Raw genomic sequence first — 17,297 nt, 5'->3', positions numbered from 1 at the left:
CCCCCTGCTGACAACACTTAAGTTGACAGACGTAACACCAGGCTCAACCAACACAGTTCAAGGTGTGGGAGCCGCTTGACAGCACAACATTCTCACGGACAGACCCAGGCTCAGCCATCAACTGGGTGTCAGCCCCTGTCCCCATGAGAAGCGAAAGGGGGGCCGCCCGCGCTTCAACGAAGGCACGCGGCCCGCAGCCAAAGGAAACAATCAGAGCCCACTTTTTCCGCTGGTGTTGGGGAAGGGAGTGATCGGAGAGCGGGCTGCTTGCGGCAGGACGGTGACGGCTTGTTTGTTCAAGCCAAACCCATCCTACATGGCCGATCCCTCGTCCGCCAAGGCTGTCGGCCTTGTGGACACCTGTCGAATCAACGCCCAGGATACCTCCGGCGGGGGAAAACATGGCCGCCTGTCGAGGGCCTCGTCATCGCCGCTGACGAGGCCATGCTCTCTCCTCTTCTGGCTGCGCGGTGTGAGGCGGTGTAGGGCCTAGGACAATACCGCCCGCGCTCCAGCAGAAGACCAAAATCCCCTGCGGAGAGGGGAACCCTGAGCGGTTATAGCTTGCGGCTGGGTCAAAGCTAATAACGTCAACAACCTCGCGCGATGTGTCGACGTCGGCTGGCCCTCAAGAAAAAAACAGCAATTCGAACACAGTTCTAATCGTTGCCAATTCCATACCGTGGCGGTACAAGCTTTAACAGCCCACCAGCCACTCGCCAGGCCGACCCACCCATGGCGTCGGCCGGGCGGGGCACTGTTTCAATATGTCAAAAACAAAGGACTGATGTTAACACGGAGCACCAGTGGTGGTTGCAAACAGCAACCTCCACTGTGGTGTGCACCATGAAAGGGTTAAATGAATAAAAGAACTAAACCACAAAATACTGTAGAATGAGCAAACCCATACACACAACGTTAAGGGGAGGCGGACCAGAGCAAACTAGTCCCGCCTTCATTCAAAATATTCACAACAGCACACCAGCCCTAGCTTAGCCCATTTACCAAAAAAGGTAAACAAAGCCCCCCCCGCACTACTCCCCCAGTATACCGATTGACCGTCAGTATGAATGGTTGAGAGGAGAGAAAACTGTAGCAAGACAGACCTTCTCATAGCAGAGTGACAGAACGAAACAATAGCCCACTACACAGGGCCGCCTCAGGGGGTGGGGGGCCTCGCGTTTAAATTCGCCCAGGGCCTCACATTTCTCCCAGGCGGCCCTGCCCCTATACTACTACAGCCTAGCGTGAGGCGATGTGGGACCCAGATCGACAACGCCTGCGCACAGACACGCAACATGTTTACCATGTCGGCTGGACCCATAGCCCCACTACCCGACGCCAATGTGGATAGGAACTAGCCAGCTGAGCCATAACCCGCCGTTAAGTCCCATCCTGCAGTAATATAGCTCTACTGCTACACCGCCGAGCTCACGCATCGCCCCAGATGGGGACACCGTTCCATAGACCCCGCCGGAACACAAGGTAACATACCTGGCTAGGAAACCTAGCCACGGCCTACCCTGTTGTCAACCCATTTACCCGAAAAAAAGGTAAATAGGACTCAGCAAAAAAAACCACAACAGCTACCGACTGACCTTCATTGATGAACCGGGCAAGAGGAGGGAGAAGTGACAACATCTCACGGCGGAGACATTAGAACAGCGTAGCAGTTAGCAGTAGCAATAGCATGTGGCATTAGCGATAGCATGTAGCATAGCATTAGATGTTTAGTAGCACGCCCAAGACAGCTTGGAAACCGTTCCCTGCAGTGAACGTTCACCAAACCATCCTGCCCCCGGCGCCAACACACAACATGGTTGTGTAACAAAACAAACCAGCATTACCAACACTAATACCCATGCCTGAAGACACAGGGCCTGCCTGAGTACAAGCTGGCCCGACAGCCAATCTTGTACAGCTGAACCTCGATCTGCTGTCATTAAACGAGGAACATCAACATAGGCCCGTCGTGTCGCCGAAAACATGCGTCGAAGATGCCAGGGGCCAGCAACCTCCGGTAAGCTTTCAACATTATGACTCTGATCTTTTTCATCCTGCTAGTTAACATATGGTGCACGCAGCCAGTACGCTGGGACGAAAATAGAGGAAGGGTGTTTTGGTGACCAGAGTCACGGTTATATGGGCAGTGCCACCATAGGGGCGGGGCCCCAGACAGGTGGGGTGCATGTAGTTGTTTTCGTTGGAGATACAATAGGTATCATAGGAGATAAGGGGTATCTCATAAGGCTCAGAGCGGGACGCGAAAGCAAATACGATATATAACTGTATTAGTTAAAGACAGTAGAGGATGAGAACTGTATTAGTTAAAGACAGTAGAGGATGAGAGAGAACTGTATTAGTTAAAGACAGTAGAGGTTGAGAACTGTATTAGTTAAAGACAGTAGAGGTTGAGAACGGTATTAGTTAAAGACAGTAGAGGTTGATAACTGTATTAGTTAAAGACAGTAGAGGTTGATAACTGTATTAGTTAAAGACAGTAGAGGTTGATAATAACTATTAGTTAAAGACATTAGAGGTTGAGAACTGTATTAGTTAAAGACATTAGAGGCTGAGAACTGTATTAGTTAAAGACAGTAGAGGTTGAGAACTGTATTAGTTAAAGACGGTAGAGGTTGAGAGAGAACTGTATTAGTTAAAGTCAGTAGAGGTTGATAACTGTATTAGTTAAAGACAGTAGAGGTTGATAACTGTATTAGTTAAAGACAGTAGAGGTTGAGAACTGTATTAGTTAAAGGGGAACTATTTTACTATTTCTTTCACTATTTGGGCACTTTTACACAATTCCTGTGAGTCTATGGAACACCTCTGTAATATATATATTTTTTTTATTCATTGTTTTGCATTTCTAATCAAGTCCTCAAAAACAGCATTTTTCTACCTCAAGATCTCAAGCTGTTTTGAGCCTGGGCTCCTAAACCACTGCGCAGCGTCGTCTTCGCCTGAACATTAACATGCAGCGGTGTCTCTCTGACATCACATATAGGCACATTTTCAAACGACTCAGTTCAGTGAGGGTGAATATTGTGAGAGGAGAATTGGAAGAATGCGCCAATATGAGAATTTTGAGACATAGATCATATTAATATAAGTTCACATAGCTAGGAAACAATGCTAAACACTGAAAAAGGCCATTTATAAGATAGTTCCCCTTTAAAGACAGTAGAGGTTGATAACTGTATTAGTTAAAGACAGTAGAGGTTGATAACTGTATTAGTTAAAGACGGTAGAGGTTGATAATAACTGTATTAGTTAAAGACAGTAGAGGTTGAGAACTGTATTAGTTAAAGACGGTAGAGGTTGATAACTGTATTAGTTAAAGACAGTAGAGGTTGATAACTGTATTAGTTAAAGACAGTAGAGGTTGAAAACTGTATTAGTTAAAGTCAGTAGAGGTTGAGAACTGTATTAGTTAAAGACGGTAGAGGTTGATAACTGTATTAGTTAAAGACAGTAGAGGTTGATAACTGTATTAGTTAAAGACAGTAGAGGTTGAGAGAGAGCTGTATTAGTTAAAGACAGTAGAGGTTGAGAACTGTATTAGTTAAAGTCAGTAGAGGTTGATAACTGTATTAGTTAAAGACGGTAGACGTTGAGAACTGTATTAGTTAAAGTCAGTAGAGGTTGATAACTGTATTAGTTAAAGACGGTAGACGTTGAGAACTGTATTAGTTAAAGTCAGTAGAGGTTGATAACTGTATTAGTTAAAGACGGTAGAGGTTGAGAGACTGTGTGTTCTGTTCCAGGTGTGTCTGGAGGAGCCATAATGGAGAACGGCTCGGTGGGGAAAGACCAAAGCTCCATCATGCCACCTGCTTCCACCCCTGATCACCTCAACCACGTCAACCAGCGCCATGAGCCCAGCATGTGTTGCCTCCGCCAGCTCTCCCTGCCCAGCTACAAGCCCTCGCTCTCCCCCACTCCCATCTACTACAGCAGCCCCCAGAAGAGCTGTGGGCACCGGGACCAGGACAGCCACAGCCTGGCCTCGCAGGACTCGGGCATCCCCACCCTGGAGCTCAACCACCACAGCCTGGACTCGGGCATCCCCACCCTGGAGATCAACCACCCGGAGCCCATCCTCCACCAAAGCCCGGCCGACGGAAGCCTAAATCACCCCTCCACTCCGGCCACGTTACCCCTGGACCAGCCGGCCGACGGCAATGCCCTCTGCAAGTCCTCCACCTTCCCCCGGAGCGGCTACGACTCTGTTCGCCTCTTCAGCCCCGCCGCGAGGTCGACGGCCACAGCGGGGGGCGGCGGAGCACCGAGTCGCAGCGACGACATGTGCAGCGTGTCCAGCCTGAGCACGGAGCTGTCCGCCACGCTCTCCGTCTCCAACGAGGACGACGTCCTGGACTTCATGGTCACCTCCGACTCCAGCGCCATCGTCACCCTGGAGACGGACGACCGCGCCGGGCCGGAGCACTTCTCGGACGTGACGCTGTCTTCGTCGCCGGGCGATGACCTCTGGAGCCCCGTGCGGAGGTCGGGGGGCGGAGGTCAGGAGGAGGAGGGCGGCCGGGCCAAGAGACCGGGGCCACTGGCCAGCTTCTTCAACAGGTAAACTCTAGGTGTTTGAGTCTGTACTGTAGGGTAGGGCTGTCCCCGAAGCCTGTTTTTGGGGTTCGAACTTCGTTTCGAACGGAATTTTGAACCTTCGTTTTTAATAATAAAAAAATAATAATTTTAATTTCAAAAAAAAAAAAAAAAAAAAAAAAAATATAAATATACTCAAACTAAATCCTCAATTTGAATTTGAAGTCATTAATCTGATTAAATGATTTTTTTAAATTTGTATTAAATCAACTTTCTTTAATGAATTTAACTCATCAGTTTTAATACTATAATATTAGTGTAGCCTAATCTTTATCTGCAACTGTGAAGAAAAACCCCATTGGTTTAAACAGAATGAATAGACACAATAAAATAATAATAATAATAATTAAAAAAAAATTATAAAAAATTCAAATGTTGATTTAGAATTCAAATGCCAACGTAACGAACGAAGGTCTGAACATTTGGGCTCAGCCCTACTGTAGGGCTGCTCTGTACTCGGGGCACGAAATTAGAGCCCGCCACCCGCCATTGGCGGGCAGATTTTAGGTTTGGCGAGTGAGACTGAGAGGTCTGTCCGCCATGTGGAAACCGATCGAAAAACATGATCCAATTCTTAGCGGAGTTCTCACTCGCTGATTTCTGTCTCAAGCACACAGACCTGCAGCGCACTGCTCCTCCTCCTCCTCCTCCTCCTGCCCCTCCCAAACGCGTGTATCCTTTCCGCAACGGAATTCGGTTTCCGGGTTCCTCTGATTGGCCGCGACCCCCACGTGACCCGCCCCCCTATCCACCGCTTTGCCGCTGCCGCCGCGGACTCGCTCGCTTCCTCAATTTATACGCATGGAAGTATTGACTGAATGAATGAATGAATGAATGAATGAATGAATGAATGAATGAAAACTTTATTTAACAGATTGCAGAATGGGTACAATACAGTACGGCTCAATACACACAATTGTTAAGGGGATGCAGACCAGAGAAAGACGTTTGTCTTGTTTACATCAGGGTCCCCCATTTTCAATTCATATAGAACGACTACGCCGTAACAAATCATTAAAAAAAGATACCGTTAACTGGAATATGTTGTGCCTTTACACATATGTTGGATTATGTAATTGGTTTGTCATGACAAACAAATAAAAAAATCGCGATTTACCCGCTGGCTACAGCAACACAACACTCAGTGACTGCATGTAGTCAGAGCCAGAGCTCAGCGATGCCGCTCGCGGCAGCACATTCTCGCCGCGGGTTGAGCTCTGGTGTCCGCTGGAGCAAGCCAGAGACAGCCGGCGATGCGATATTTTATTTGTTTGTCATGACAAACCAATTACATAATCCAACATATGTGTAAAGGCACAACATATTCCAGTTAACGGTATCTTTTTTTAATGATTTGTTACCGCGCAATCAATACTTCCATGCATTCGGGACCTCCATGTTTTGGGGGTATTCATCAGACAAATCGGATCCGGGGATTCGGCTCCCATCAGTCGGGCAAGAACTGCGGGTTTTCAGCCTCTCCCCTCTCTCCTGGAGCTTAAGGGGGAGCTTAGTATTCCTGCCTCTGAGGAGGTGGCTACAACATCAACACACAGTGACTACATGCAGTCACTGTGTGTTGTTGTAGCCAGCGGGTAAATCGCGATTTTTTTATTTGTTTGTCATGACAAACCAATTACATAATCCAACATATGCGTAAAGGCACAACATATTCCAGTTAACGGTATATTTTTTTAATGATTTGTTACGGCGTAGTCGTTCTATATGAATTGAAAATGGGGGACCCTGATGTAAACAAGACAAACTTCTTTCTCAGGTCTGCATCCCCTTAACAATTGTGTGTATTGAGCCGTACTGTATTGTACCCATTCTGCAATCTGTTAAATAAAGTTTTCATTCATTCATTCATTCATTCATTCAGTCAATACTTCCATGCGTATAAATTGAGGAAGCGAGCGAGTCCGCGGCCGCTCGCTCTGCCGCGCGCGGCAGCGGCAGAGCGGTGGATAGGGGGGCGGGTCACGTGGGGGTTGCGGCCAATCAGAGGAACCCGGAAACCGAATTCCGTTGCGGAAAGGATACACGCCTCCCAAACCCGTGTAAACACAGAGGCTCCTATTGCATCGGGCAGTCTGCTGACTGCTCTAGTCTAGTGGGACCTCCGTGAGCTAACGTTAGCTACCGTTACAAAATGACCCAGTCAACTATTCACTTTTAGTTTAATACATGAGGCATTGTCTAACGTTATCTAGCCGGCTAGCTACTGTTAGCTCCTGATATCAACAAATGCTCCAGCAATAGTCTAAGAGTGCATGATACCTCCGTTGGCTAGGTAGCTCACGTTAGCTCACGTTAGCTCACTACGAAATGTCCCAGTAAACTAAATAGTTCACTGAGGCGTTGTCTTAAAGTTATCTAGCCGGCTAGCAGTAGCTACAGATAGCTCCTGATATCAATGTCTTATATCATTGATTCGATGCGTATTCGAGCCCCTGGCTTCCATCGCATGAGGGCATGCTGAATGTAGAGTATAGGGTCCAGCTGCAGCGCCGGAGAATCCTTGCTGGAGCTGGAGGCTACTCTAGTATACACACAGACAGTGGAGCTGTTTGCAGATAGCGAGCATTTTGACTTGTTGCATGGTGGCGATGTCTCGCAGATAATACAACTACAAGTATGATTATATAATATATATAATTTATATAATTATTTTTATATATATATATATATATATATATATATATATTTTTTTTTACCAAAAACGATCGGTATCGGCCGATATGGCTCATAGACGATCGGTGATCGGTATCGGTGTCAAAAAACGTGATCGGGGCATCCCTAATTATGTTCCGTTATATCCTGCAAAGAGGGTAGAGTGAGGAGTCTGATGATGTTTAACAGTAGGTTACAATTTAAGCTTAAGATTGAATTTACATGTATTGATTAATCAATCATCAATGAATATATTAAAATAATTTGCTTAAAATTTTACTCTGGCCTCTTATTTAAGTGTATTCTTCAACATAATACCCTATCTACTTGAAATTTACTGAATTTGTATATATATGTGACACAAAAATGCGTTTTTTTTGGCTGGTAAGAAATATGCTTGGTGGGTAGATTTTTCCCATCTACCCGCCACTGGCCGATGAGTCAGAAAGTTTATTTCGTGCCCCGTCTGTACTGTAGTCTGGACCTCTGAGCAGTTAGTCTGGAGCTCTGAGCAGTTAGTCTGGAGCTCTGAGCAGTTAGTCTGGAGCTCTGAGCAGTTAGTCTGGAGCTCTGAGCAGTTAGTCTGGAGCTCTGAGCAGTTAGTCTGGAGCTCTGAGCAGTTAGTTTGGAGCTCTGAGCAGTTAGTCTGGAGCTCAGTTAGTCTGGAGCTCTGAGCAGTTAGTCTGGAGCTCTGAGCAGTTAGTCTGGAGCTCTGAGCAGTTAGTCTGGAGCTCTGACCAGTTAGTCTGGACCTCTGAGCAGTTAGTCTGGAGCTCTGAGCAGTTAGTCTGGAGCTCTGAGCAGTTAGTCTGGAGCTCTGAGCAGTTAGTCTGGAGCTCAGTTAGTCTGGAGCTCTGAGCAGTTAGTCTGGAGCTCTGAGCAGTTAGTCTGGAGCTCTGAGCAGTTAGTCTGGAGCTCTGAGCAGTTAGTCTGGACCTCTGAGCAGTTAGTCTGGAGCTCTGAGCAGTTAGTCTGGACCTCTGAGCAGTTAGTCTGGAGCTTTGAGCAGTTAGTCTGGAGTTAGTTACTTCTCTAACCTTTAGGCCACCGCTGCCCCCTCTGTGAGGGATTTAAACTTAATTGACTTAGAGATATTTCACTTCAGTAGAACTCGTCATGTTCCAGCAGCCTCCATCATAGAGGTAAGACCGCTGAAACATTCTGACGGATTCTACTGAAGTGAAATGTTCTCTTTAAGTCGCTGACGTTTAAGCTAGAAGGGTCCTCACAGAGATGCACACACCGGTGCGAGTGTTACTCTCCCCCATCTGGGTAACCTCAGCGATGTCAGTAGCCCTACGAGCCACTACTGAGCTCAATCTGACTACAGTACAGCAACTAACTAACCACACCCACTACTGAGCTCAATCTGACTACAGTACAGCAACTAACTAACCACACCCACTACTGAGCTCAATCTGACTACAGTACAGCAACTAACTAACCACACCCACTACTGAGCTCAATCTGACTACAGTACAGCAACTAACTAACCACACCCACTACTGAGCTCAATCTGACTACAGTACAGCAACTAACTAACCACACCCACTACTGAGCTCAATCTGACTACAGTACAGCAACTAACTAACCACACCCACTACTGAGCTCAATCTGACTACAGTACAGCAACTAACTAACCACACCCACTACTGAGCTCAATCTGACTACAGTACAGCAACTAACTAACCACACCCACTACTGAGCTCAATCTGACTACAGTACAGCAACTAACTAACCACACCCACTACTGAGCTCAATCTGACTACAGTACAGCAACTAACTAACCACACCTACTACTGAGCTCAATCTGACTACAGTACAGCAACTAACTAACCACACCCACTACTGAGCTCAATCTGACTACAGTACAGCAACTAACTAACCACACCCACTACTGAGCTCAATCTGACTACAGTACAGCAACTAACTAACCACACCCACTACTGAGCTCAATCTGACTACAGTACAGCAACTAACTAACCACACCCACTACTGAGCTCAATCTGACTACAGTACAGCAACTAACTAACCACACCCACTACTGAGCTCAATCTGACTACAGTACAGCAACTAACTAACCACACCCACTACTGAGCTCAATCTGACTACAGTACAGCAACTAACTAACCACACCTACTACTGAGCTCAATCTGACTACAGTACAGCAACTAACTAACCACACCTACTACTGAGCTCAATCTGACTACAGTACAGCAACTAACTAACCACACCCACTACTGAGCTCAATCTGACTACAGTACAGCAACTAACTAACCACACCCACTACTGAGCTCAATCTGACTACAGTACAGCAACTAACTAACCACACCCACTACTGAGCTCAATCTGACTACAGTACAGCAACTAACTAACCACACCCACTACTGAGCTCAATCTGACTACAGTACAGCAACTAACTAACCACACCCACTACTGAGCTCAATCTGACTACAGTACAGCAACTAACTAACCACACCCACTACTGAGCTCAATCTGACTACAGTACAGCAACTAACCAACCACACCCACTACTGAGCTCAATCTGACTACAGTACAGCAACTAACCAACCACACCCAGTACTGAGCTAAATCACTCAGTGAAAGATATATTGTCCTTTTTCAATAGACCTGTCGCTAAACCACGCCCCCTTTGAAAACTCGGTAAAGCTAAGCCGACCGTGGATGACTCTCGTTGACGATGGCTACAGGCAGCCCCTTTCCTGACTGTGATGCAAGCCTTGCTTCACAGTCACGAAAGGGGCTATGCCACAGCAGGTAATAGACCTGTTTTTTAAAGATAAGACAAATATTTCATCTAGAAGCAGACAGAGAGGGTTACAATATGCAGTGGAAAAGTACGTTCATGAGATACACATAGACCTCCATGGTGATGCAAGCATTAGCTATAGATAACGTCGCATTACTTACAGTTGACTTGATTGAAGATTACAAGAACTATGACGATAATCCATGATTATTACTATTGCTGATATTTAGTTTAGTGGTCCAATGCAGTATACGAGCTAGACCCGACAGTTGTGTCACTACTAGTCACTAGAATGAGGAAAAAAGTGAGAGCTGTCACTTGCCAACAATCCTCCTCCATAAAGGGGTGAGACGTCAGAGAATGGTATGCTGCACATTCTAGTGTACATCAGGTCAAATGATTGATTACACTAACTATAAATGTATAGTGATAGCAGGGTGTCCGCGGATCCTTAAAAAGTCTTAAAAGGTCTTAAATTAGTTTATCAATTATTAAGGCCTTAGTTTGTCTTAAAATGTCTTAAATCCATTTTCAGAGGTCTTAAAAATGCCATAGAAAGGAAAGATAAAATGCCATGTCATCTTATGTTTTATTATGAAATCTGGGGGAAAACTGTTAACGGGAGATAAAGTTTGACTTTTCATTGTAGCATCACGCAGACCGGAATGGGGCGGAACCAACACAACTCCTTGTGTAATGTGTTGGCCGGGCCCGGGGAACCATTTCAGCAACGGAGTCTAGCTAACGTTAGCAAGGCGAAGCGATAACGCTAACTAGAGATGTTCCGATACCATTTTTTCCTTTCCGATCCGATTTCGATACCTAAGCTTTGGGTATCGGCCGATACCGATACTTATCCGATACCAGTGCATACATTAAAAAAATAAAAAAATATATTATATAAATTATAAAACGTTTTTTTTTTTAAATACAGCTACTGTTTTATATATACTGTTTTTTTTAGTAATAACTATAAAGTAATGGTATTTATTCAACAACAGGTGATTGTATAGATTAGTATTAGTATCAGTAATTGAAAACTATCTCAATGAGTTCACCCACGGAAAGGTTGTTGGCACATTAGTTCCACACGGACATTATTCGTTGCTGCACTTGCTTCCACAAGAAGGCTCCGTTTAGTACCAGAGGCTCTGTTGTTGTGATTTTTGCACAATAAATATTCAACATTCTCTTTTGAGACTCCGCCTCAGACTCTTATCATTTGGCACTAAAAGCTAAACATTGTCGCCGATATGGCTGTCCGCAACATGTCATTAATTGTGTACGCGACGTGCAATTGTGCAATGACAACGTTACCGTGAGCTATGTTAGCTAGCATGAGCTACCGCTATATGGAAAGACTGTAACGTTACTGCCGGTGACATTGTGATTTAACTTGGAATACTCCTTTGCCAACTTGCTGTACTTTGCTTGCAGATCTGCAGCCATTATTGCTGGATTATGTGAATAGCCCCAACTTTAGCCAAGGTAACGTCAAAGCTAGCTTTCGGTTAGCTGTTCAATGCTAATAACACCAGCCACCAAGCGAACTCATCAGAGCTCCCCGTCAACAGCGCTGTCGGGACAATGGCATTTTAAGAAAGTATCTGCTCTGCTGTTAATGGCAATTGACACTTTAATTCACGGTCGATTAAGCACACGTTTGTTTTATAATGCTCACCCAGCGAAGTATGAGTATATAAAGTATCTACAGAGCCCAACGTCCGCAGTGTTGTTGATAAATTACGTCATGGTATCGGAGCGCAACATTAGAGGGTACTCGCCGATACCGATACCAGCATTTTAGGCAGTATCGGCGGCATTTCCGATACTGGTATCGGTATCGGAACAACTCTAACGCTAACGTTACGTTTAGTTTAGTTTAGCATTTGCACTCGTTAATATGGGAAACTAAGTGCCAATTTAACGAGAACTCGCTCGACAATCCACTGTTTGCGCGATGGTTGGTCCCAGTCAAAGACCATTACAAGCCCCGCTGCAAAAAAAAAAAGAGCAGTCGAGTCGCACATGCTGAGCGTTCTGCAAAAACCGCCTGCAAACTACTATTTCGCATTTATTTTCGGCCCCGCCTGCCTCCACACCAGCTGCGCCATCTCAGGTAGGACTATAACATCTGCACCAACAGAAGTCCGGATAACATTCGGCTCCATGCCAAAGCTTGAAGCTGAGGTCTTAACTTGAAAATAATCTATTCACGGATGTAAACAAGGACACGTTTGTGTTTATGTTCGATGAGAGCTTCACCCACTATGTATTTTTTCCTCCCACCCACCCCCTCCTAATGACGTACAGTATCCTCCCATGTATGTTAGGATCTATGGGTAACAGTACTGTATATTTGCATATCTTATATGTCACTCACAAATGTAACGGTACAGTACTATATACCTGTATGTCCCTATGCCATAAATGTCATGTATGTTGAGTATGTCATAAATGTCACTATGAATTGAAAATGGGGGACCCTGATGTAAACAAGACAAACTTCTTTCTCTGGTCTGCATCCCCTTAACAATTGTGTGTATTGAGCCGTACTGTATTGTACCCATTCTGCAATCTGTTAAACAAAGTATTCATTCAACCAAAACCACAAAAACAAAACAACTGGATGAATGAATGAAAACTTTATTTAACAGATTGCAGAATGGGTACAATACAGTACGGCTCAATACACACAATTGTTAAGGGGATGCAGACCAGAGAAAGACGTGTGTCTTGTTTACATCGGGGTCCCCCATTTTCAATTATAGTGACATGACATTTATGACATACTCAACATACATGACATCATGACATTTATGGCATAGGGACATACATGACATACAGGTATACTATATAGTACTGTAGTGTTACAATTGTGACATACGATATGCAAATATACAGTACTGTTACCCAGAGATCCTAACAGAAAATATATACATATGATGGGGAGGAGACTGTACATTAGGAGGGGGGGTGAGGGGGGTTTGGACATTTACGGTGCCCAGTTTCTAATTGCAGCCTCCCGTAGGTGCTTTTTAAGAGCGGTTTTTGAATGTGGGCAGGGGTAAAGTGGGTTTTAGGAGTGAGGTTAAGCAGTAGTCTGACCAGTTTGTTTTGTGATGTTTGTAATCTTGTTTTTAGGGCCTTTGAGGTGCTTTGGTACCATGAGGTGCAAGCATAGTCGTAGTACCTTTGAATGAGTGCTCCTGTTAGAGTCTTCAGGGTATTCTTGTTTACCAGAGAGGAGATCCGGCACAAGAATCTTGTTTGTTGGTTGACTTTTTTGATACCCTGGGGAGGGTGGTAATAGTTATGTGTTCTGACAGTGGCTGTTGCACTTGCTGCTTGGCCGCTGGTATATTTTGTTATATTTGCTATTTATGTTTGGTCACCCCTTTGTTGAAATTCATCCAATCCAGTTACTCCTTTAAGTTCAAGATTTTTAAGTTTCCAAGTTATGTTTTAATAAACATCTTTGGACCAATGTGTCCCTAAACTTAAACTAATTGGTGTCGTTGCATGATTTTTGTCATTTTGTTATTGTGAAATTGGTATTAAATTTAATTCTGAGTGGCATTAAAAAGTCTTAAAAAGCATTAAATATGACTGGGCTAAACCTGCAGATACCCTGGATAGAGACCAAAGTAAAAATACCTAATAATAAAATAGACCTAATAATAGGGGGCGACAGTGGCTTGGGAGGTAGAGCAGTCGTCTGGTAATCCGGAGGTTCCCGGTTTGATTCTCGCTCCTCCCGGGCAGCGTGTCGAAGTGTCCTTGAGCAAGACACTGATGAGCAGGTTGGCACCTTGCATGGTTGCCTCCACCGTCGGTGTGTGAATGTGAGTGAATGGGTAAGATGTGAGAAACAAATTGTAAAGCGCTTTGGATAAAAGCGCTATATAAATACAGCCATTTACCAAAATACCTGTAAATCACAGTATATGGGTACAGCAGGACATTTTCTTTTTCTTATAACTTTTCTTATAACTAAGTATAAGTTATATTTAATATAAATATAAATAAATGCATATACAACACATTCTCAAGATAGATCACTCTGATTAGAAAAGAAAACCCACAACTAAAGTGTACATAAATAGCCACTATTTTTAATATATACAATAAATATACATGGATTTACAGTTACACAAATGGATGTACGATATAAACTGGAATAGCGAACAATATCATGTGTTGTTGTGATACATCTATGGTAATTTAACATTATATTCTTCTAGTACCTCCATTGTGGATTAATGTGCAATATCAGCAACTGTTGATGAAGATTAAGTACTTTAACATTGTAAACCAGCAATCTGAGGGACACAGAGCAGCATAACTGGACCACTTTAACAACCTTCAGGTCAATCGAGGGTTGAATGCACTGAAATACAAGAACACCCTATAGAATATGTACTGTACTTTTACTTTTGAAACTTAATACAGTACTGTAGTGATTGTAATGGTACATAATTCACCCACAGACCTATTGTTAGGAACATTCTAGAAAATTAGTGCCGCCCGAACAGTCTGGAACGTGTGTGATGATGTCATGGCAGTACATTCTAGAACCTTAGTTCTGCCCGATCATTCTGGAACGTTGTTGGATGTCATAGTAGCACCTTCTAGAACCTCTAACATTCCTATTAAATTTTAAGCATTCTTTAGCTTTCTAGTAATGTCCACCTTCCGGGGAGCCTGCTCCACAGGCCGGCACTCCTCATCTGGAGTAAGAGGGGAGGAGAGAGGGGTGATGGATAAGGGGAGAGGGATGAGGGGGAGAGGCAGTAACATCTCCAGCACACCCCATTCTGTGAAAAAACACAAAAAGCTGAGTATTAGCTAAGCATGTCTATAATAATAATAGTTCATTTATGGAGCATCTTTCATACATAAAATGCAGCTCAAAGTGGATTTGATTGATTCCTACAAACCGGTTGATACACTCACACTCATCTGTGGCCTTTTGGAATAAACCTAGTGGCTACAGTCAGCGTTAGAGTGTGGTCAGGGTTAGCTTATGGTTATGGTTGGGGCTAGGTTATGGTTCTGTATATAACCTTTATTTACCAAGGTAGGTTCGCTGAGCATGAATGCTCTTTTTCAGCAAAGCCCTCACATTCACACAGTTCCATTCACACCTTGGAGCTTTACCACTAGCTGGCTCTACTAGTACTAGCCCTGCTATCAATCCAGTCCAGAGTATAAGCTAACGTTATGATGCAGAAAGATAACCTTATGATGCAGAAATATCTGCGGTATCATTACATGTTGGCAGCTAACGTTAGCTAGCTGCTAATGTTAGCTAACTGGGCTGGATATACGATAGCTAGTTCGCAGTCAAAGTCAAACGTTAGCAAACTAATAGTTTGGTCTACGTTTCTAATACATGCCGTCAAATATTATGTCTTTATGAATTGACCTTACCTTTGAGCAAACGTATAAGTGTCCTTGGTAATGGTAGCTGCTAACTAGGCTGGATATACAATAGCTAGTTCGCAGTCAAAGTCAAACATTAGCAAACTAATAGTTTGGTCTACGTTTCTAATACATGCCGTCAAATATTATGTCTTTATGAATTGACCTTACCTTACCTGGTCATGCTGGACCTACAAAAGGCCTTCGACACTGTCAATCACACCATTCTGATTGACAAGCTAAAAGCAATTGGTTTTGATAGTTTATCAGTGAGCTGGATACAATCCTACCTGGAGGGGAGGGAACAGATGGTGGAAGTAAACGGTACCCTATCCCCCCCCCTCACAGTGAGCTGTGGTGTTCCACAAGGAAGCATACTAGGACCGCTACTATTCCTAATTTATGCAAATGATATGTCGTCAGCTTGTGACTGCAACTTGTTCCTGTTTGCGGACGACTCAGCCCTGCTGGTCTCTGACAAGAACAAGTTACAGGTTGAAAAAGCCCTCAGCTCGGAACTAGGCAAAATCTGCATATGGCTCGCCGACAACAAACTATCATTACACATGGGCAAAACAGAGTCCATTCTCTTCGGTTCAAATAACAAACTCAGCAAGACCGACGGCTTCTCGGTTACAGTGGGTGACAATATTATCACAAGGAAAGATGAAATTACCTACCTGGGTTCCATCCTAGAGGCTAATCTTTCCTGTGACAAAATGGCATCCAATGTAATAAAAAAAGTCAACCAACGAACGCGATTCTTGTACCGGATCTCCTCTCTGGTAAACAAGAATACCCTGAAGACTCTAGCAGGAGCACTCATTCAAGGGTACTACGACTATGCTTGCACCTCATGGTACCAAAGCACCTCAAAGGCACTAAAAAAACAAATTACAAACATCTCAATACAAGCTAGTCAGACTACTACTTGACCTGACTCCTAGAACCCACCTCACCCCTGCCCACTTTGACAACCTAGGATGGCTTAGAGTAGACGACAGAGTACAGCAACTTGCAATGGGCCTGGTCTACAAGATACACTACGCGACCAAGGTACCCATGTACATGTCAAAATACTTCCCAAAGGTCAGTGAATACCACGATCACAACACCAGAGGGAGCTCCACAAATCATGTAAAACCCAGATTCGGCTCAAACAAGGGACTAAACACGTTTCGCAATTATGCCACATCAATGTGGAACGCCCTACCTAAAGCTGTAAAGGAATGTGAATCACTACCCACTTTCAAAAACACTCTCAAAAAACACCTACGTGAGACTGCAATTCGAAACTGGCCCCTACAAATGTCCTAACCTAGTTGTACAGTAAATGACCAAGTAAGGCTTTGTCAGTATTCCAATGTACAGTGTAAAATGTGTGTGTGTCCCCTACCCAAACCCCCCCACCCCCCCCCCCCCCCCCACCTCCAATGTACAGCCCTCACCCAACCCACCCAACCCCACCCCACCCATCCAACCTCCTCCAATGTACAGTTTCTACGCCAAATGTATATACACTCCTTTTCTGGACACTTTTGTATCACAAACAGTACTGTATTTGCAAATCTGATATGTCATAAATGTATAGATGTAGCAGTACTGTCTATCTGTATGTCATGTATGTCATATATGTTATGATGAATTGAAAATGGGGGACCCTGATGTAAACAAGACGAAAGTCTTTCTCTGGTCTGCATCCCCTTAACAATTGTATGTATTGAGCTGTACTGTACTGTACCCATTCTGCAATCTGTTAATAAACTTTTCAATCAATCAATCAATTCAATCAATCAATTCAATCAATCAA

At 44.2% G+C, this 17,297-nt stretch overlaps 1 protein-coding gene across 1 annotated transcript in view; it reads left to right on the top strand.

Annotated features, from left to right (window-relative positions):
• The first annotated feature begins 3,853 nt into the window (after window positions 1-3,853).
• The window catches only part of tbc1d14 (TBC1 domain family, member 14), a 206,705-nt gene continuing 193,261 nt past the window's right edge, over window positions 3,854-17,297 (top strand). Inside the window, exon 1 of the mRNA XM_084312894.1 lies at window positions 3,854-4,584. Within this exon, the coding sequence (XP_084169020.1) occupies window positions 3,887-4,584 (698 nt within the window). The 5' untranslated portion in view covers window positions 3,854-3,886. The remainder of the gene's footprint in view (window positions 4,585-17,297) is intronic.

Source organism: Notolepis coatsorum, assembly GCF_963971535.1.
Source record: "Notolepis coatsorum genome assembly, chromosome: 4".
Classification (NCBI taxonomy): Eukaryota; Metazoa; Chordata; class Actinopteri; order Aulopiformes; family Paralepididae; genus Notolepis; species Notolepis coatsorum.
Note: the sequence above shows the minus strand (reverse complement) of the source record. Positions and strands in the feature narration are given on the sequence as shown.